General features: G+C 41.4%; 1 protein-coding gene across 4 annotated transcripts in view; it reads right to left on the minus strand.

Moving 5' to 3' along the window:
- SLC9A9 (solute carrier family 9 member A9) overlaps positions 1–22,595 on the minus strand; it is a 560,292-nt gene that overhangs the window by 203,416 nt on the left and 334,281 nt on the right. For all 4 annotated transcript variants that reach the window (XM_007188090.3, XM_057545832.1, XM_007188089.3 and 1 more), the window contains exons 10-11: positions 16,373–16,486; positions 14,552–14,663 (exon numbers count right to left, since the gene is read on the minus strand). In XM_007188090.3, the coding sequence (XP_007188152.2) occupies positions 14,552–14,663; positions 16,373–16,486 (226 nt within the window). The remainder of the gene's footprint in view (positions 1–14,551; positions 14,664–16,372; positions 16,487–22,595) is intronic.

Below are 22,595 nucleotides of genomic sequence, written 5' to 3' on the forward strand. Positions count from 1 at the left end.
CTAGGAAGCCTCCACTGAGGTCTGGGCCTGGGTTAGGCTGACTGACATTCCCAGTACAAACTGTGCTTGGCTTATCAGGTGACTTATGACATTACACTGTAATTGGCTGGCTCTTTGTTTATCCACACACGTAGATCAATGCCAAGCACATAAAAGGTCAATGAACAGATGAATGTTCTGATTCTTCATGATTCTTGATTACAAATGGAAAAGTGGTTGATACCTCTTAGTTCAATGGAACGGTTGAGTAATTGTTTCTTCAAGTTTGGCTTCTGCCCTTTTATTATTTATTGAGACCCTTAAAGCCTCGTACTGAGAGTCAAGAGACCTGGGATCTGTTCTCAGGCCTGCCCGACAGGATGCGTGATCATTTGCCTCATCTGAATCTGTGCTGTCTCATCACTAAATGGAGGTTTTTAAGACTAGCTTGTGGTCTTTAGCCAGAAGTGCACATCAGAATCAACTGTGAAACTTAAAAATGTATGAGTTATTCATGCTAGTGTCCTGACTCTAGAGATTTGGATTCAGCAGAGAATGAGTTACCTGAAAGCTCAGGCTCCTCTCTCTTCCCTCTGTACCACCTTGGTCCAAGGCCCGTCACCTCACACTCTGACTGTGCCCCTGACCAACACCCTGGTCTCTTGGCCTAACAGCCTCCATCCTTTCTTCCTTCCAGACTATCGATGTCCCTCTGAACAGCTTCCTCAGAATCTAGCTTTATGAGGTGGTGATCTGACCCAGAAACCATAAGTGGCTTCCTACAGCCCATAGGAACACTTCAATCAGAATTTTGCCCCCCTTTTGGGGTCTACCTCCCCTTGTCCACTGAGAGCTTTGCATACCAACAAGGTGGTCTTCTTTCTCTCCGTAAACAATTGTTATCCTTGCCCCTATGCCATGATCCCACTGTTAAGCCTGTGTTTCACTTCTTTCTGCCTCTGTTCCACCCCCCATGAAGTTTTCCTGGAATACTCCAGTCCACATTGCTCTCTCTTTCTTGGAAATCCTACAAAACATATTGCTCATGCCACTCATATTATTAAATGATAGTCTGAGATGAATCAGTAGTTTAATATGATCTATTCTTTACTCTCAATTATTAATCTTTTAAAAGGTTGGAATTACAACTTCTTTACACAGCTTAATATCTCTCATAGTATCCAAAACATGAAACTCAGTAAATGCTTTTGAATTGAATGATTACAGTGGCTTCAGACTCTCAAGATACGAGGTGGTGACGTTCATGTGTTCCTTCATTCATTCGGGCTCTAGGGGATAGCAGAAAACAAGAGATAGTTTCTGCCTTAAAGGGGTTTCCAGATTAGTTTAAAATAGAAAAAAAAAAGTAATATGTAAGTTGTTGTGAAGGAAACAAAAGTAGGATAAGAAGATAGAAGATATATTTATGTGAAGGGTTGGAGTGTTCAGGGTGGTTAGGCAAACCACTTTGGTTAGGTGACATTTGAGCATAGACTCTAATGAGGGAGAGGCCATGTGGGTGTCTGGAAGAAAAGCACTCCAGGTTTCTGGAACAGTAGGCGCAAAGGCCCTGAGGCAAGGATATGCCTGATATGTTCACAGAGCAGCAAAGGGGCTGGTGTGGCTAGAATGGAATCAATGTGGGGCAGGAGGTGGGGGTGAGTGGAAGGAGATAATACCAAAGAGGTAACCGAGCCAGATCATGCTGGGCTCTTGAACAGCAAGGCTTCTGAATTTTATTTTGAGATGGAAAACTTCAGGAAGGCTCTTGGCAGGGTAGTGCTAGGATCTAGTCTATGATTAAAAGGATCACTCTGGCTCTGCTATGAAAAACAGATCTCCAGGCTGGAGGCAGGAGGTCAGTGAGAAGCCTGCTGCATAATCCAGGCAAGAAGCGGAAGTGCATCAGAACAGGATGGTAGCATGGTAAGTGCTGGAATAATGTCAAAGGTTGACAATATTTGCTGATGGGTTGGATGAGGGCTATGAGAAGAAGAGAGAACTCCAAGAACTTATGGCCTGAACAACTGGAAGAATTGGGGGAAACTGTGGGAAGAGCATATTGGGGTGTCTGGGGGAGATCAAGGGTTATATTCCAGCCATGTGAAATCTATGATCCCTGGTAGTCATACAAGCGCAGAGGTTGAGTGGGTGGTTGGATCTAAGAGTCTGGAGTTCAGGGGAGAGGGTTAGAGTCTTTTTTACTGGAGACAGTGGGGAGTTCGGAGGAAAGTTTGGAGTTTGAAAAGTGTGGGAAGATAAAGCTTATTTTAAACCATGTTTTATCTTGCTTTAAGAACTTTGTGCTGTTCTTCCCAGGCTTCCCCTCGCCCCCTTCCCCAGTCTCCCCCGCCGGCCCCCAGCCCTGGCTGCTCCTCTTCATCATTTCGGTCCTCAGAAAGGCTGCCCTGACCATGCCATCTAAGTGCCCTCCACTTGAACCCAGGCCTTTTTTACATGTCATGTATTACACTGATCACCATCTGAAATTATATGTTTGTTTTTTAGCCTTTAAGACTTGTGTCCCTCCACAAGAAAGTGAGCTCAGTGACAGCAGGCCCAGTGCTAGGATGATGCCTCTCATATAGTAGGCACTCCTTAAGCATTGGATAAATGCATGAGTGAATGGATGAGGGAAAGATCATATTTTGCCTTTGAAACACAATTGGAATCCAAAGGAAAATGAACAGTAGTTGGACAGGGATGGAGAAATGTCCCTGAGAAACTGACCCATTCTTTAAAAGAAATATCCCTTAGATAAGTTATTTTGCTGCCTTTCTTTTCATTTGGGATATAATCCATTGCAATACCTTTTTTCCTTTCATTTCAAGTACATCACTCTGATAAATCAAACCCTAGTTTGAGTCTACAATAGAATTATGTATTGCTTTTACCTTTGCTGAAGTCCCATGGCCTTGCAAAAGGTAACTACTTTCAGCAAAAATGTCAGTCTGATTTCAAAATACATTTTCTAGGATAGTACAACCTTGTTATACAGTCCCATTTTCAGTTCAACGTCATTTTATCACATGGAAACGAAGCCAACAGATTGTTTCAGTGAAAAAGCCTCTGCATTCAAAAATAAATTGAGTTTCTCTGGAAACTAAGTCTGTGTTAGACAAGCAGAACTTTCTTTCCTTCATCTCTCTTCCTGAACTTGAATCATTTAAACCTAAGGCCACTAAGAAGGAATGCGACGTAACTTCAATATATTTTTGCATAAAATGAAGTGTGTTTTTGGACACCTTAGGGAGCCAGGAAGGGTAATTGTAAATAGGATTAGCTCTGTCACAGCTCTGAGTCAACATGCATAGATGCTTCTGTCTTTGGAAGTTTATTTTTACGTAGGGAAGGTAGATGTGGTAGGAAACTGTGGAATAATCCTTGCCACTAGCTGAAATCTTCAATGGAGGGTTTCAAGAGAAAGGCTAAGAGACATCAGAAGAAAGTCAACTTTCTGTGAGCAGTACCCAACTTATGGCCAGCTTGTGTTTCAAAGGTCAACTTATAAGTTTCCTGTTTGACCAGTGGTTCTCAACTTGGGTGAGTTTGTCCCCCAGGGAATATTTGTCAATGTCTGAGGACATTTGTGATTGTCCACAACTGGAAGGTGGGAGGCGCTAATGTTAATCTAGTGGGTAGAGACCAGGGGTGCTGCTAAATATCCTACCATGTACAAGACAGACCCCACAAGAAGGAATTATCAATCCCCAAATATCAATAGTTGCTGGTTTGAGAAACCCTAGTTTAGACACTGGATTGCTTTTTCCCATAGGAGCAATGCTAAAAATGTTCCTACTGCAGAGGGCTATTTTGGCAAAGATGGCTATCTGTCCACCGGAACCTATTTTTATCATCCATGCTATGCTGCTATAACTGCATAAACTACATTTCCTAGCGTCTCTTGCAGCTAGGAATACAGCTGGTTCTCACCAGAGAAATGAGAGCAGAGGTGATACATGTCTTTTCTGGGCCCAGTCTCTCTTTCCCGTTCCACCAGCCAGTTATAAATCATGATGAATCCCTATAGCAGTAGCTCCCAGACTTTAGCTACATCAGAATTACCTGGAGGACCTGTTCAACCTTAGATTGTTGGGCTCCACCCCCAGAGTGTCTGATTTCAGTCAGTGGGTGGTGGGGCTTGAGGATTTGCATTTCTAACAAGTTTCCAGGTGTTGCTGATACTGCTGGCCCGGGGAACACACTTTTAGAACCCTTGACTTAGGGGATTATGATGCCACAGATGGAAGGAGCCTGGTGATATCTGAATCACCACCTGGAGGAGAGGCATCTTTCCCCCACCCTCATGTTAATATCAACCCTACCTGTGACTTGAATGAGAGAGGATTTACTACTGTGGTTCAACAACTGAATTTTAGGAGTCTGTGTGTTCTAGCAGCTTAGCCTATCATAAGGCTCTCTACATCTACCTACCCTACATCTCTCTCCCTTACATGTCCCTGTAGAATCACAGAATATTTTCTTAACAGATGAGGGAATATGGGCTGGGAAGGATGGAGTAGCCAAGGTTACATAGTAAATGGTATGGCTCGTTATTCAATCTGCTTCATTCCCCCCATTGAATATATAACCCATAACAAAGATAAAAAATCACGATTATCTTAATAATTTGAATTTTTAGGAAAGATGCGAAGAAGAAAATTTTCTTCCCCTTTCCTAGGCAGACGATCAACCTGAGGCAACATTTTGAAAAAGATATTTTGCCTTTGCTCTCCCTCCCCAATTCTTTCTGTGCCTTCTCTCTCTGTGTCTCTGTCTCTGTCTCTCTCTCCCCTTCCGCGCATTACTGCCATCATGCTGCTCTCCCCATCCCAGTCCCAGCCACCCTACTCTAAAATGATCGGTTTTTGACTCTCCAGTCAAAACCCCCATTTCCGCATGCAGCCAAAATGAGCTTCCTGCCAGGAAGAAAACAATTGGAAGGAAGAAATCTGCTGGGGAAGGGTAGCACACAATTCTCCTGAAGGGCGTGCTTTTAAAAATAGTTAACATGCATGCTTTCACATTTACTTGTGGAATTTAAAACAGCTCCAGGAAGGTCTAGTGACATTTTTCAGGCACTGAGGGAAGTGGACGGTGAGTGGGACTGAGGATCCTGTAAAGGGAGGAAAAGGCTGTTATTCACAGGCAGGGCATCTCTGGTGTCTCCTTCTGCCCTCGAGTGCGACCACAGGTCTCTAAAAGTTCCTGGTGCTTTTGGAAGAGGGTCAGTGGGAGGCTGGGCAGTGCGGCTGGGACCCAGCCCTACTCACAGAGGTTTGGTCTGTCTGTGAAGGATTTGGTTGCCCAAACAGCACTGGAATGTCCCCAGTATATTACAGCAAGTGCCGAAAATTCCTAAATGATGTAATGGCCCTATGGAAATTTAGCACAAGGCATTTTTAAATGTAACTGCTTCTTGCTTATTTGCACATATAACTTACTAGAGTCAGTCCTATTGACTTCTTCTGAACTCTATCCACAGAACCTGAGGGCAGAATTAGAGGGATTTATGCATGGCACAGACAGACTTATTTTTTGAGCTTTGTTCGTGTGCATTGATGGTTTTCTAAGGTTATGTCTACCGAATGCCAAAAACAAGCAAGCAATTAGTAAGCAAATTCAGGCAGAAAACAGGGAAAAACAATGTGGTCCTTTTGTTTGCCTCAGCGGACAGGTTAGCTTGGTTAAAACTATCAGTCAGACATTTGTGATATCTGTGACACTCCTGAAAAACTGAAATGCACACAGGAAGTTCCCAAATTAAATAAGATTATTTATTTTTCTGTATCTAAGGCCTTATCCTTGAAACACAGGGAGAGGTGACAAGTGTTCTGGGTTGTCCCCTTTCATTACTCAGTGTCTCTCAGGGGCTAGAGTGTTCTTATTGGCTACTCTCTCTATATAGTGCGGTTGGGTAATCTACAAGGCCTTGCCACTTTTTCACACTCAATAAATGTCTAAAAGTAGATAGTGGCATTTTGTATGTGTCAACTTGCCCCAGAGGGGGCTACAATATATTTTCATCACAAAAACTGGTATTTTGAGTTTCACTTTTGAGTTTACAACGTTTCATGTCTTAGTGCCAGGAGTAGGTCACTGCTGCAACTAAAAGTAGAATATCAGCAATTGTCCTTAAATGCAGGGGAGGGGAGTGGAGCCTTGGATCTTGCCTTCCACAGGTATGTCACTGGCACTTAGCACTGGCCTCAGACTAGGTCCTCAGCAGTGATCTGATGGTCAAACCTTATTTAGAATAAAAATCTTAATCTCTGATAGGAGGTTTTTCCGAGAGCAGTTGTGAGTTTATATGAATCATGTCTCTGTGAAGCACTAACGGCTATCCCCTCTCTGGTGGTTAAAGAAAGTGATGGAAACTCCCAATTGTCGAATGTGGCCTAAGTGGCGGTCCCTGTGCCAGGCATTTTATATACACTTTCTGCTCTGGTTTTCAACACTGACCGTCTAAGGTAAGTACCATTTTACAGCCACAGGAGCTGAGGTTTAGAGAGAGTTAAGCATAGAGTGGCCCATGGCTGAGACTGCTTCAGAGCCTGAGCCCTCTGCATTTCACCAAAACAGTAGCTCCTATTTAGAAAATATGTGGGCTGCCCAATAGAATCGAACATGCCGCTTAAAAATGCAAGAGCTAATAACTTTTACTGTAAATTTATTTTGGAACTAAGTGAAGAATATGCTATTTTGACCTAATCATAGGAGAACACTATGGGGCTGGCTGTAGCTCAGAGCTCGTTCTCAGATGTTCTGAATTTGTCATCATCACATAAACTTTTCTCAGCATTTGAAACCACGAGGACTTAATGGGATCTTCAGTTCATACGGACCTACCGTGCTTGTCTACTTTGTCACGGCAACGCGGCACGTGGTTATTTGTTACTCAAGATGTCTTTTGTCTGACTGTTTGGTACGCTGGTTAGAACATTTTCATGACTCATTCTCTGCATAAGCTGGTCAACCCTGCCCCATCTGAAGACCTCAGAAGACCTTCACCCGTCAGCCACCTGTTCACTAATGCCTGCCCCGCGCCACAGTGGGTGCCACGTGAGACAGGTGGGGACTGGGTAGAAGTTCATCCTCTCTAATGGAGAAAACGTCCTCAGCCTATGTCCCATTAGCTGGTTAGTGACCTTGTACTGGTAAGGAAGAGAGAGTGGCCTAATTAATTGCACAAGATACGCCCAGAGCAGGAAGGAGATGTACCACCACGGGAGCGGGAGGGAACACTGGACTCTGGGAGAGGGGCTGCGAAGAGGAAGGCTTGGCAAGGAATGCTTGACAGCCTGATGGCGTCATCTGGGCTGTCGCTCTCTGGAAGGATGAACAAAGGAAGAGACAAGGAGAGAAAGAGTCCTGTCGGGAATTCCCTGGCGGTCCAGTGGTTAGGACCTGGCGCTTTCACTGCCAAGCCCGGGTTCGATCCTTGGTCGGGGAACTAAGATCCCCGCAAGCCAAAAAAAGAAACAGTCCTGTTGCTTAGAAGACTCAGACTCTCAGACAACCCTTGTACATACATTTAAAGAAATCTTTTTCCCGAGCTGAAGTCAAGCCTGATTCTTGATTCAAATAATTTGGCTTGGGCTTCCCTGGTGGCGCAGTGGTTGAGAATCTGCCTGCTAATGCAGGGGACACGGGTTCGAGCCCTGGTCTGGGAAGATCCCACCTGCCGCGGAGCAACTGGGCCCGTGAGCCACAATTACTGAGCCTGCGCTTCTGGAGCCTGTGCCCCGCAACAAGAGAGGCCGCGACAGTGAGAGGCCCGCGCACCGCGATGAAGAGTGGCCCCCGCTCGCCGCAACTGGAGAAAGCCCTCGCACAGAAACGAAGACCCAACACAGCCATAAATAAATATAAATAAACAAATAAATAAATTAAAAAAAAGTAAATGGTAGCAGAATTCTTTAAAAAAAAAAAAAATCATTTGGCTCATATAAAAGTCCCAGGGTTTTTCATGAGATCTTAGGTCTTTAACTGGAAATCATAAACATCCATCCAACAAAAAGCAAGCAAAGATTTGAAAAACAGTTTCATATCCGAATGCTACTGTTGAGGAAGTGTTAACAATGTTTGCTGTTACGAATGCTCAGGGAAGGGTTTTTTAGCCTGAAGTGAGTAGGTGAAAAATATTTTCTTTTATTTCAAAAACAAAAGTCTTTATTTGTTGATCTCTTTCCTTAAATTTATTGTTGCTTAGCTCCCACCTGGGCAAACATGGTCTGAGAGCTGCCTTTGGGGTCAATTCTGGATTCAGAAGTTCCCAGGCTGATAGAACAGGAATGGATAGTCCTTAAGTGAAATTTTAGTGAAATGTACACTTTTAGTTGCATAGACATTGTTGTAGGTTGTTCATTCATTTGCCTATTCATCCATCAATTATTCGTGGAAGGTTCAAGTAGTGGGCTGGGTGCTGAGGTACAGACTGAATGAAACAGATAAGTATTTGGCCTCACAAATCTCCCTGTCTAGAGGGGCACACAGGCAGGCAAACCAAAAATCATGGTAGCATGTGATGGGTACTAGGAGAGGAGAAGTATTGGGTGTTATGGAAACAGAGGAGAGGGACATCAACCCAGACTTGAGTTACAAGGTTTCCTACAGGAAGTGATGTCTAAGCCAAGATCTGAAGGATAAAAGGTATTAGCTGAGTAAAAGAGTGAGGGTGGGGGGGGGGGAGGTGTGGAAAGGGGTCCGGGCAGATGGTGAGCCTGAGTGAGCAGGGAAAGAGTTCCACGTACTCGAGGAACTGGAGGGGATTCTGTAACTGGGTAAACACTGCTGTGCTGATCAGACGGCAAGGGGAAGAACAAGAAGTAAGACTGGTACCCAAGAGGGTCCAAAGCAGAACAGAATAAGGTGGGAGGGATGGACTGAAGAGAGAGCTTCATAACAGAAACCACGAATCGTGATTATGTTCTGGGATGCGCTTCTCAAACTTTCACGTGCCTGCGAACTGCCTGGGGATTTTGTTAGAAAGCAGATTCGGATTCAGCATTTCTAAAGAGACTCCAAGTGATGTCGTAGCTGCTGGCCCCTGGACCACACTTTTGGGTCTGAAGGATCAACAAAGCATGGATGTGTCCCTTTTACATGGTGGCTGGTAGCTATTGTGGGACAGTTCTGGTGGGTTAATAGCGTTCCATTAATTTGGGTGGTCATAGACACAGAGTCCTGTTCCTAGGCACTGCTGAAGAAATAACCTTGACTCTTCACTTTCATGAATTCCACTTATGTTTTCTTCCTGGGTATAACTGATCAATCAACTGGGAAGGCCACTTCTTGGTCAAAGTCTCAGACTGGCTCTGACAATGGCCTGATTGGTGGCTCACCAAAAAGACACTGAGAAAGGTCGTCACCTACACCTGGGCAGTGGTCCTTAAGCTGTCCTTCTGCAGAACACTGAGGTTCTATACAGTATTTCCCAGAACTTGAATAGTAATGGCAGTCTTTTTACCATTAGGGGGGAAAAAACTGAATGCTAATGGGAAAATTTTCTTAAAGTTTTACTTCCAGGCCTTTCTCTCAGTTCTTTGGTGCCAGCGGCTATCTGAATGCTAATGAGTGCTGGGGACAATCAAATGAGCGGCAAGCAACATAGCAGCAAAGCCTGGCCACGCTTGGTGCTGTTGTCTTTATGGCTATGTAGACTCATGGATGAGGTTTTATATTATATCCATACACTGAGGTCACATTTCCCTGGTTAAAAACCCTTCCCAGTTTATGCAATAGGACACATCAGGGTTGCAATGTCTCTTCAAAGTGCAACAGCAATGGACAAATTGGAGAATTATGTCCTGTGACACACCGTTGGGCCCCTTGAACCTGCCCGGGTGCTTCAGGGCCTCCATTCCATCCGGATCAGCACAGCAGCTCTGCACGGAGCCTCTGAAGCCCAGTAGGTTAAAGTCCCCAGCCACGGTGGTGGTTTCAGGAACGCTGCAGGGGCTCAGTTGGGCTTGGTCTTTCCCCTCCTTCAAGCAACTCCCGGCTCTTATTTAGTTTTAAATTAAATCAAAATTGCAGCACATGGATTTGAATTAAAACAAGAGGCCCGGTCTTTGTAATATGCACCACATCAATAGGAAAGGTAATTTGTGCAAAGCACATCCCCTCCTTTAATTTTAACCGCAGAGCTCTGCTTCTCCGGTTTCAAGGGAGCTGAGCACTGGGCAGGGCAGCTCACGCCAGGCACTAACTAGGGCTGTGCTGAGAGGGACAGGAACAGTTTCAGGGGAGCTTAGCGGTCCTCTTAAGCCCTTTGTGCTGGGTGTCACATGATACAGCAGAGCAGTTATGAACTCCTGGCCTTGAATTTAAAGAAGGTCTGAAAATGTCTCAGGGTAAACTTCCCCAACTGACTCTTAACTGCAACCTAGCTACCAAAAACAGAATTTGCGTTATTAAAAGCTTCTCAAGGCAAATGAGGCAGAGAGACCACACTGCTCCTGACCTTGAGACCTCATTTTAAGGTTCCAAGGTTGCATGTGTGTGGATTACTAGACTACACAAAACCAATCGGGTAGGGTCTGTGCTAGGTGAGAAATTCAATCTGGGTCCTGACAGTCACTTCGCTCAGTTTAACTGGCTCTAGAGGTCAAAGGTGGAGACCTTTGACCTCTAGAGCCAGTTAAAGTGAGCGAAGGGGTGGGGGAGGGCACAGGGTGGTGGAAGTGGCAGTAGGGTCATCCATGAACAATGTGAGCTTTGCTCAAAAACACTGCTGTACCCCAGCCATCTACACAGCTCCACGCCTTGCTTCAATGCTCACTGCCGGTAGTGTGTGCTCCCCACCAGGAGGTAAGTCATAAGCAGCTGGATCCCTCTGCAAACTGTCACCTCCAGGCACATCCAGATTTGGAAACGGGTCTGATTCAGGTTTTGTGGGGCCTGAAACTTACACATTTTTGGATCCTCTTTAAGAAAAATGATACAAAAACACCTTTCACAAATTTTATATACCATTAGGACACACTGCTAGCACCCATCCCAGGGTCTTGGAAGGTGGACACGGGGAGCTTAAAACTGAAGCTTCTTTAACTTTACAAGTAAATCCACTTCTGCTTGAAAAACATCACCAGTTCTCTACCTGCCCAGGGCAAAAAAGGCATGCACAAGGTGAGGGTAAAGGTGATGGAAAAGGCTTTGTCAAATAGTAGGTGTAATTGACTAAGACAGAAGTTCTGGCTCTTATTTGATTGGTCTTTGAACCATCTGTGGCGCATGGGCTTAGTGAACCAAGCTTGGCCCAAAGCCAAGTTCTCTCTCTTAGGCTGCAAGCCACCTTAAGGGCAGGGTTCTCGTCACTGTCTTCGTTCACCCAAATACCTACCAAAGAGAGCCTGTCAGGGAGTGTCCGCTGAATGAGTGGCTGGGTGACTGATTGAGGGATTGTGTAAATAAATTCACGCTCCCATTTTAGATCGAGGGTCATTGTTGTTTACCTTCTCCAGAGGACTCTTTGAAAAATGTTTTAAGCTATATAAAGAAAGGCTCCATCTAAATTTATTAGTGAGGCATGGACAACTAGTTTCCACCAGAGAGCTTCTAAACTTATCCTTCTTACTGGATGACCAAAACCACTCTAGACATAATCAATAACATTAAACTACATTATAATGCAAATATTCTTCAAGGGGTTTGGCTGTTTCTTCTGGTTTCAGCAGCTGTGGTGCCCACACACCCAGAAAAGGCTAGATAGTGTGTTATTTGATCTGCTTTTTCACTTCCTCCTCAGGCTTACATTATCTTACGTTGACCTTTTAAATTCTTTACTTCCTGTCGAATATATTTAAAACTTTAGGTCCTGAGTGAGGTACGGCATATCAGAATTCATGCAGAAAATCAAAGCCCGGTCTGAACCATTCTCTTTTGAAGAAAAGTACTGTGCTGCACATGGTGAACTCCTCTAATCCTTCCTACACTCTGAAGGGGGTCAGTGGGTGCAGTGTAGAACCTGAGCCTATGGCTGGGAGGGGTGTCACCCACGTGTGTGGTTTACTGTGAACAGGATCAGGGTCAGGTTTGCATGAGAGACATGTTGAGACATGCTGGAGTTGGCCTGGGCTAGGAAGGGCACGGTTTTGATTTAACTTTTGTTCTCATGACCTTGAGGGTAAATCTGAAGTTGTGTCAAGACAGGTGAGAAGGCTCTAAGTTCAAAGTCAAGAGGCCTGGGTTCAAGTCTCAATTGCATCTCTTAATGAGTTGTCAGATCGTGAGCAAGATACTCAAAAACTCTCCATGTCTTTCTCTCTCTCTTTCTTTTTTTTAATCTGCAGGAAGAGACCAAGAGTGCCTATCTTATCTTGCCCTGGCTATGAGTCTCAAAACATTACCCACAAAAGGCCTTAGAAAGGTATAAAGTGACTTTGGAGTTCAGCATCTATGATTCCATTACATAACCATGTAACATTACAATCTCCTCATTTTAAAGCTAAGAAGACTGTTTTTAGTGGAAAATCCAATGTTCTTAATGACAGGAACTAGCAGATGGATATTCCCTTGAATTAAACTATTAATGTCAATCCCATTAAAGTGATGGGGTTATTATTTTTCTTCTAGAGGATGAAGATGATCTAGAACAGGGCCAGATAGTAAATATTTCAGGTTTCGTGGGCCATACAATTTCTGTTGCAACATTCACCTCTGCTCGTATAGCACAAAAGGCAGCCACAGACAATATGTAAACAGAGGGGTATAGCTGTGTTCCAACTTTATTTAGAAAATTCCTGTGGGCTAGATTTGGTTCAAAGGCCATAGTTTGCTGACTCCCTGATTTAGAATATCATAAAGGTATCACCGAATTCTGGGCTTCCTCACATCCCCTGGTCATACACACCATACTGCTGGCCTCAGTTTTTAATGCAGCTCCAATCCAACAGCTAAGCAAACATAGAAGATGCCAAATCCAGAAAACCACCAAGCCACGAGGTTATTTGGGCAGACGCTTCACATCCCAACATGGCTATCTAAACCTTGCATTTCTCTCACAATCTTCTTTGTAAAAAAACAGCATTGTTTAAAATATAATCTCCAAGTTTTAAAAATAAACCACCATTCTCCAGAGTAAAGCTACTGGTATTTTGATGGGAAAGAAGGAAAAGTGCTTCCCAGCTCCTAGAAATGCTTTGCAAAACTGCAACCCAGTGCCGACTTCTTATTTATGTGATCCAATTTGCCTTTTGCTTTCTCATAATAGGAGTCAATCATTACCAAAGTTCATCACTGCTCTAAGTCAAAGATCACCTATCGGTACGAATTATCCTCTGTATGACTCCCTCTCTCACCCCGTCGGCATGTCTGGGAATGTAGAGAAGCACTGTCAGAGGCCTACAGAAGGACATTTTTAAACTCTGGGTCTCCATGTGCCAGTACTTGATTAAGTGACTCGTTCTCAGCCTGAGAGCTCCCACCCTTTACTGTGTGGAACAGGCTAGGAGGGAACTGAAGGTGAAACAAGCCTTTTATTCCTAGTACTACTTCTAAAAATGTGGATTTGGGACACTTAGTTGGGTTTGAGGTGAAGTCTCACAGACCTGGGTTTAGGGATGATTTCATCCTTGGCCAAGTTACTTGACCCCTTTGAGATCCTGAATCTCAGTTTTTCCATATACAAAATGGGTTAATATCTGCTTTACAGGATTGATATATAGTGAGTGGCAAACAGCAGATATTCAATAAATGATAGTTTTTCTCACTCTTTCCATATCTCCCTGTATACCCCAAATTGTGTTTGCTCTGTTCTGAAGCAGTTTTGTTTTACTCTCATGCATCTTCCAATGAACTACCTCTGAGTGTAATATAAGTGTACAAATACATAGAAGGTATGTAAGGGGAAAGGTCTCCAAACAAGAAAAGGCTGATGGTAGGAAGATTAATTGAACAGAGAGAAACAGAATCCCAAGAGTAGTTCAGGGTCAGCAAATTCATTTTGTTTATTTTCTTTGGGAAAAAAAGAGACTCCAGGTATGGTTTGAGAGCAGAGATCCTGTCGATTTCATCCACCTGTGCCTAGAACGGCTCTTGACATTTGGTGAGAGTGCAATTAGTACTTGTTTTCTCAACTAATAACTGATCATACTTAGATATGATTTGCTTTTGTATTAACCATAAGAAGTTCCTGGAGCTTGGCATTAGGGAAGGAGCAGGGGTTCTAAGGAGAAGGAGCTTTAACATTGAACAAAAATGGTACCATTTACACACTATTTACCTGCCAGTATGCAATTTATGAAATTATTAAATTATGCAAATTCTCCCAAGTGAAAATTGATCTGAAATAAGTCAGGGGAAAGTCCAATGCCTACTCCAGGCCAGTTTCTGGTAGATACTGAACCTTGAGGCCATTCCAACAAGATTCCCTTTAATTTCATTTCCCTTCTGCAAAAAAGAAAAAATCCCATTGTTGTCCAGAATGTATGGATATCCACATGGTAGTATGCACAATGGGATAAAGAGCAGTTATGCTTCCCCAGAAGGACTCCAAGTATCCTCATGGTTTTCCAAGTACCGGGAAATTACGAGAGAAGACGTGCACTGACACACAATGTAGTTCACATACCTGAAAACATCATCATGTGCTGAAAGTTCCAGGGGATCTTGTGTTTCCGGCCCAGATTCAGGAGGAAGGAGAGGGGATATATGTTGCATGCTCTGGCTACAAAAATTGCTAGCTGTGGATAAGCACGGGGAAACATTGAGGAAAATGTTGCTGCAATAAGGGTGAGAGTTCTTGAGCTTTAAATATTATGTCCTTAAGCTTCTCTATATTACGACCCAGAAAACAGGAATAAACATGTCTATACATGTATGTCCAACTTGCTTCCAAAATTCATTTTTCAATGTCAGTTCCTTTCCAGAAACAGTAGAGAACTCTGTCTTCTTTGAACATATACTCGGTTTAAAATTGTTAACCCAATACCATTGCAATCACTGTAAATTTTCTCATCATGTTTATGTGACTGATAACTGACTCTACACTCAGTTCTGCTGCAAAATGTGAGGCAGGGACCGTTCCGAGGCTGTGGCATCATTCTCTCAAGCAGCACTTTAGAAAGGATAAATGTGCTTCAGCTCACGACTATCATCTTACTTTCCATCAGTTTATACTCCTTAAACCTAGCAAGTTTCACTTAGTTTTTTTCTTTTAGTGGATTTAATTATGAGAGGAACTGTCTGTCTAAATGTATAATACAACTTCTGCTTTAAGAGGTGTTTCATTAAAATCCAAGCTTTCTAGGTTAAAAATCTATGAAAATATTTGTGGTAGTCATCTCTCCCCTTTTGACATCTTGGACTCCTTCCCTGATAGTCCGTCTATTCTAGTTTGTCCTCAAATGGGATGGAGTTATTTGGGAAGAGGGAGCTTCCTTCTAAGATCCAGGTTTTGGATGGAATTTGAAAATTCACTTGACTGCTCAATGAAAAGAGAACAAGAGGTAGGTGCAGGTGCTTAGTTGGACCCTGGCTTCCAGAAAGGAGTTGGCTCTCCTAGCTGTTACGATCATCTGCCTGTGATCCGAGGGGCCATCTGCCCATTTTCCAAGTGGGAACAAGGACAACAGCTGCTGACTGTCCTTGGGGACATCTGCAGTGGCTCAGTATCCTTTCTGATAGACATCCCTTCCTACTGGGAATGCTTATACCCCGGACCTAGAGCTAGAAAAGCCCCCTGCATTAAAACTGAAGTCTAGATTTTACCTGTCCTTTTACTTACAGGAAAGGGGCTATCTTATTAAAATAAACTTACATGTGCACAATGCTTAAGACATTGAAAGCACATCTATCATGTTAATTTCACTTGATCTTTACTCTATCTTTTTTTCAAAGTCCTCACTGGAAAAAAAGATTTTACCATCTTGCCCTGTAAGTATTTCTGAAGTTCTAAATCCTGGCTGTCTTCTGATACATTCTAATGCAGATTAAATATAAAAAATGGATTGACATAATTTTTATGTAAATGATTCATAATGTGAGTTAAACATATTTTGAATGTTCAAAAAATGTCATTTTCTTTTAGTTTTTCCCCCTTACTTACCTCAGTATTTTCCAAACTTTTTGTTTTGTTTTGTTTTTAGTTTTATTTATTTTTGGCTGCATTGGATCTTCGTTGCTGCACATGGGCTTTCTCTAGTTGTGGTGAGTGGGGGCTACTCTTCGTTGCAGTGATTTTCCAAACTTTTTATCCTGAACCATAACATTTAATAAAGGCCCCAATTTCTTAGGATGCTTCCCCCCCTAATTAGAATTACTTGTCTGCCTTGAATTTGAGCTTTGCAGTAAACCTGAGGAAATTACTTTAACAATTTAACAGAATAATCACTAAAGGTAAGTAGTTTGTTCTCTTTTCTCATCACCCATTGTTCTGTATTTCAAAGGATACAAAGGCTCCAAGGATGAAAAGAGCATTAAAGATATGATTCTGGAACGTGAACAGCGCCAGGCCCATGTAACAGAAGATGACATTCTCAGCCAAGAAGTTCATAAATTCAAACAACTGAAAACAAAACAGAAAACAAAACCCATGAATTATGACTCAGCTTTGAGTCCATTTAATTTCCTGTGACTGTACTTGGTGACTGGATGGTCCTCCTGTATCTGGGAAGGCCATCCTTTGGCCTTTTGCTCAGCCTCTGGCGGGGTGCAGGGGCCCTGCCTATCCTGCCAGGTCAGCTGACTCTACCCTGGCTCTCTACCCAGTGACAGATGCTGCAGCCGCGTCAACATCCCACCCTCCTTTCCAACTGCAAGGCTGCCAGAGATGCCCCAGGGTGCAATTAACTGGTATGATCCTCCATGGAACAATTCCTACTAGGATGAAAGAATAGTCCCTGTTACAGAAACTGAAACTGCATGATCTGCTTAACGTGTACCGTAGTGAATGATGCAAGAATTGTTTAGCCCCTTCTGCACATCACCCAGTAGATGCACTTGAGTTCCCAGACCCTGGAGAACTAAATTTAAAAAAAAAAACAAAAAACCTTTAGCTAAATTACGTTCCTCAGGCAGGCAGGAAGGGCAAACCTGGAAAACTTAGAAACCTGTGTGAGGATGAATGTCGATTATATTTCAACATTAGAATAATCAGTATATTTCAAACTTCAGACAATGAGACTCATTAAATTGACTGATGCAGGTATAGCCATTAAATGTCTACAATCTCTAGCTGGTAAAAAGAAAGTGATTAATCCCAGGGATCAGTTAATTCAGCAAGAACACAATAGATACATCAAATTCAGTCAGAGGGACAGAGTAATAACATGTTATGCTGAGGGATGCTCCCAAGAGTTATCCTTAGACCATTAACTAAACAATTTAAGTTGAACAAGAAAAACATTCTCCAACTTCCAGATGAGAAGTGAAAGGGAAAGGTGTCCAGGGGCTACAGCAAAGGCAGATTTAGAAGAGATTTTAGTTTATGTTCCAGACTCTTCATTTGGAAGTTCTGAAACTTCTTTCCCAGACCTACATAAATCATCATGTTAGGTAAACATCTCCGGAGACATTTCTCTTGATTTTTTGAGGACTCATTATTTTTTCATGTAATGTATTTACAGCCCCACAAATAATGCCCAATACCTGTTCACTGACAGCTGACAGAATGAAAAGGAGAATCTTGTCAGACACATTATTTAAAACCAGTAATAGAAAGAATGGATTAAAAAAAAAAAAACAGCTCTTTTGGTACAGGATGGTCTTTCTGCAGGGGTAGCGATCATCAATTATCCTGAGTACTCACTTTACATTCTAGGCCAGCCCATCTAAACAAACACCGTCACTCAAATAACCACAGACAACTTGAAAATATGGGGGGAAATATAGGAGATGGGGGACACTTTTCTATCTCATTAGGTCTTTACTTTTTCAAAAAGTGAGATTTGGCTGCTGTCTTAATCTGCCATAACATGTCAGGCTGCTATAACAAAATACTATAGACTGGGTGCCTTGAACAACAGAAATTTATTTATCATAGCTCTGGGTCTGGGAAGTCCAAGATCCAGGTGCTGGCTGATTTGGTTCTGGTGAGGGTCCTCTTCCTGGTTTGCAAACAGCAGCCTACTTGCTGTATCCTTACATGGCAGAGAGAAAGAGAGATCTTCTCTCTTGTGTCTCTTTTTCTGAAGGCACTAATTCCATTCATGAGCACTTCACCCTCATGACCTAATTACCTCCCAAAGGCCCCACCTCCAAATGCCATCACACTGGGGATTAGGACTTCAACAAATGAATTTGAAGGGGGTTAGGCGGAGACATGCAGTCCAGAGCAGCTACCCAGTTTTTGACATTAATAATCACATATCAAGGTTAAATTCATAGGGCTTCTTCTCCAGTCCCCATCCCAAGTGTATTTTACTCTAGAGGGGACATTTTGCTGACTAGGATCCATTCAGCCTCTTGTTAGTCGTCATACCCCAATTTGCCTCTGTGGTCCACCTCTTTCCCCACGCTCAGCCCAGCGTGTTTGGTTCAGAAATGTGTGTGATGAATTCAGCAATTATTAGCTGGAGTTAGAACGTCTGATTGTGAGACATTAAAAAAAAAAGTAAGCTAAGGAAACAAAGGATATGTTTGTATACATATGAATCCATCGTGTATTAACATATACATATACATATACACATAACTTGCACTCCACTTTACAGACGTTGGACATTCCTATTAAATTTTGTTTTTTACCATGAACATGTTACTTTCATAGCTTAAAAAACTGAATTAAATTATAACAAAAATTTTAAAGTGGAATAAAATACTTCCCAAATGTTTTCCTTCCTTAGCCTTGCTCAAGCACCAACTCTTCATCTTTTTACTTTCAGGAAGTTATCAAGCATTCTTATCTATTTCTAATATTTTTCTTATTTTCTTTAAAAATTGTTCTTGAGTGCAGGAGAATACAAACAACAACCAAAAAAAGCATTTATCTTTTTGTGGAACATCTTTTTCAGTGATCTCTTTATTCACAGATCCATAGATTATGTAGACAACATGCATAATGTTACATAAATCTGACCGTATTTTTATATAATTTACTTTAATTAACTCAGTAATATTTCACAAGCCTCTTTCCATGACAATAAATCTCAATCTACTGAACAATTTTTAATGGCAGCACAATATCCCTTTGTATCTTCATACCCAATTTTATGTCACTGTATCTATTATTACCCATTATTAGACATTTCGTTGTTTCAGATTTTCCCCTTATAAACAATGCTGCACTGAGCATCTTTATACAAATCTCTCTCCCCAGCTGAGTGATTACTCCTTAGGTGAAATTCCTAGATATGGGCTACTTCTGTCAAAGGATATATATTAATTTTTCTTTTTCAACATACTACCAGTCTGCCCTTCAGAAAGATTATACCAATTTACATCTCTAATAATGGTGCAGAGGCTGCCCTTTCCTCACACTCTTGCCAAAATTAATTTTTATCCATTTTAAAAAACCTTTGACAATCTAATAGACTCACTTATTTTAAATTTTAGATGGTTGTTAGCATTTTAAAAAAGATTCCCTTCATAGCAAGGCAGCAGCACTGATTAGCACTCCTTTGTCTATTTATATCATGTAACAACAATCCTCTGAATGAATAGGCTTCATAATAACTTCCTTCTCAGGGCACTTAATGAAAATGTGTGGGCAAATTCAACTTTGTGTTTCACATGCAAAAATATCCTGAAGACATGTTTCAGAAAGAGAATGTACATTAAGGCCAAGCTGACAGAAGCAACCAGTTTGACCTTTAAACCTTCATTGCCTGAGTCTGGCCCAGAGTAGTCAGTTACTGAGGGAATAGATTTACTGGTCAATTTTAGAAAAAAGAAAAAAGAACAAACTCCACCCCCAAACCAATAATAATAATAATAATAATAAATGTCAAACTAGTTAATTCAGTATTTAATATGAATAACCTCGAATCTATTTCCTTCCCACTCAGGGTCAATGAAAAATAACTTGAGTCAACATTTTATTTATCCAGTACAGTAAGCAACATTTGTTTTATTTCCCTTAATTCACAGTTTGTGAGCCTGAGGAGGGGACCCAGGTTAAAAGTAATATTTGCTTAGCAAAGCTTTTCTTCAGGACAAAAAAGCACGTTTAATAGGGCAAGCAAGACTAGGGAAATATTTAAACTGCATAAGAGGACAATCTGTGTTTAAAAACTCTGAAAGTTCATGGTAACAACTTACATGTTAAACAACTTAATCTGGTCAGCAAATCGTGTTCTCTAAAGACTTATTCGATACTATGTTTTTCAGTTGGTGTTACTTACTGTACTTACTAGAAAGTAAGAAAAAGTCATATCATCTGTTTTATAAAATATGTTTATTACTAATTCTGATTGACTTTTTCTCCTATTAGTAAAAGAATGAAACAACCATATTACTGTGGTTCATATACAGAAATATTACAGTTCACTATACCCTGCTTAACTAATACTAATTAAATTCACATGAACTCCTCAATATGGCTTTTATTTGACTTAAAGTTTGTGTCAACATATTGACTTTCATTTACTTGGCCAAGTAATGCACTGAAATTCATTTTAATTGGGATGTTAAAGAACCTACAAAACTATAATAAAAGTGAAAGGAAAGAAAGAACTAAATATATTCTTTTATTTTCCCCATAATTTTGCCCTGGGATTAATTTTTTGTTTGTTTGTTAATAAAATTTGCCCTTATTGCTAACGGGGAGCCTTCTTTAGAGAATATCTCAGATTTCATTTTTTTATACATTATTGGGTATATCTATAACTACTCTGAACAAACTGGAATACAAGTAAACAATTTTTATTCCTATATTGGGGGATTTGCAAACAAACATTACAATATATTCTATTAAAATTATAAACTTTTGCTCCTGGGATTCTAATATTTGCTTAGTCCCAAGTCCTGAGGAAATCTGTTCAAGGTGAACCCAATAATTCCTGTGGGCTCTACAGGTAGCATAGGACTTGAATTGTGCTGAAGACCTGTGACCTTTACCACCAGGACATAAGGGATCTGAAAGCTTTGTTGCCAGTCAAGGTCATGGTTCCCAGAGTGAAGCCTCTCATTAGGAAGCCGAAGATCTATAGTTACAAATAAGTACAAGTGCAATCCTTTGAGATCCTCTTGTAGATTTAGGACACTGTAATAATATCAGTATTACTACTTCTAAAATAGTAATAATGCTAATGGGACTCATTTTTTTAGGACTTAACTTGTGCTAGGGAATGAGTTAAAGGCTTTTGCTTGCTTTAAACATTTTTAGCAATTCATGTCATTATGAAAAGAAAACTCATAAATTGACATTATTTCTATTTTACAGTTGGGGAAATTGCACTCAACCATAGTAATGCATTTGCCCACGTAAAGCACAATAAAGGGAAGAACTGAGTTGTCCTGAGTTTTGTCCAAGGCCCATGCCACTTCTGCCAGACTAGGCTGCTTCTCCATTAGACAAGATTCAGGTTCAGGGACAGCAAGAAGTTTATAATAATAGTATTGGTGAATATTTGTAACACATTACAGTCTGCAAAGTATAGTTTCATTCATATATACATCCTGTTTGCTCATCAGAGCAACTCTTGGTTGGTAGGGAAGATATCTGTGACTCTGACCACATTGTTTTTCAAGTTAAGAAACCCGAAAGGTAAATTTCCTTGTACCCAACTAGTGGATGCAGGGGGTGACTTGAGGTAGGGGATACTTATCCCCACGCAATGTCTACTACCATCCGCTCACCAAGGTCAATTCTTCCAACCCTTTCCCTCCTCTCAAAATACAAAAAGTAAAAACAAAGGTCTTGCCATGCATTTGTAACTTCAAGACAAATCTCCTTCCCATTCATCCCTTTCCCCTTAGAGGAATTCTGGACTTTTCACTGTGCCTTATATAATGATTGTATACGGTTTTATATATATATTACGATACATATATATATCTTTATATCTCTATCTATTTATCTATCTATGGCCTAAAATAAGACAAACTTCATGCAATGTCTCTGCCCCATTTGCAGGAGGTGGGCTCCAAATCCAAGATCAGATTCTTCAAGGTTAGGACTATACAGGCCCTGAAGTAAAGGAGGCTCAGAGAGCTCCTTTACTGAGCTAACCAAGCTGGTGCAAATGATTTTCAATGCTTGATTTGGGTATTTTGAGCATGTTGGCTATCTCCCGCATGGTAGAACATTGATTGCTCTCAGGTAATGTCTCGATTTGATCGCTATCAACGTCAACTGGTCTACCCGACCGCGGAGCATCGTCCAGCGAGAAATCTCCAGTGTGAAACTTCGCAAACCACTTTTGACACGTTCAGTCAGTCACAGCACCTTTTCCACACACTGCACAAATCTTTTTTTGCATCTCAGTTGCGTTTTTACCTTTCTTGAAATAAGAAAGCATAATATGCTGAAAATGTTGCTATTTTTCTTCCATCTTCAATATTAAAATGGCTACACAAAAATTCACCAATTTTGATGTCTTTTTAAAATGCATGCTGATATGACAGCTGTCACATACAATCTAACAAAATTGTTTCGAATGAAGTTAAAGACAGCTAAGTGCTACTAGAGCCATCTTACAGAAAAAAAAACAAAAAAACAAATGAAACTTTTGGCC

The sequence above is a fragment of the Balaenoptera acutorostrata genome, chromosome 4 (assembly GCF_949987535.1).
Source record: "Balaenoptera acutorostrata chromosome 4, mBalAcu1.1, whole genome shotgun sequence".
NCBI classification, from domain to species: domain Eukaryota; kingdom Metazoa; phylum Chordata; class Mammalia; order Artiodactyla; family Balaenopteridae; genus Balaenoptera; species Balaenoptera acutorostrata.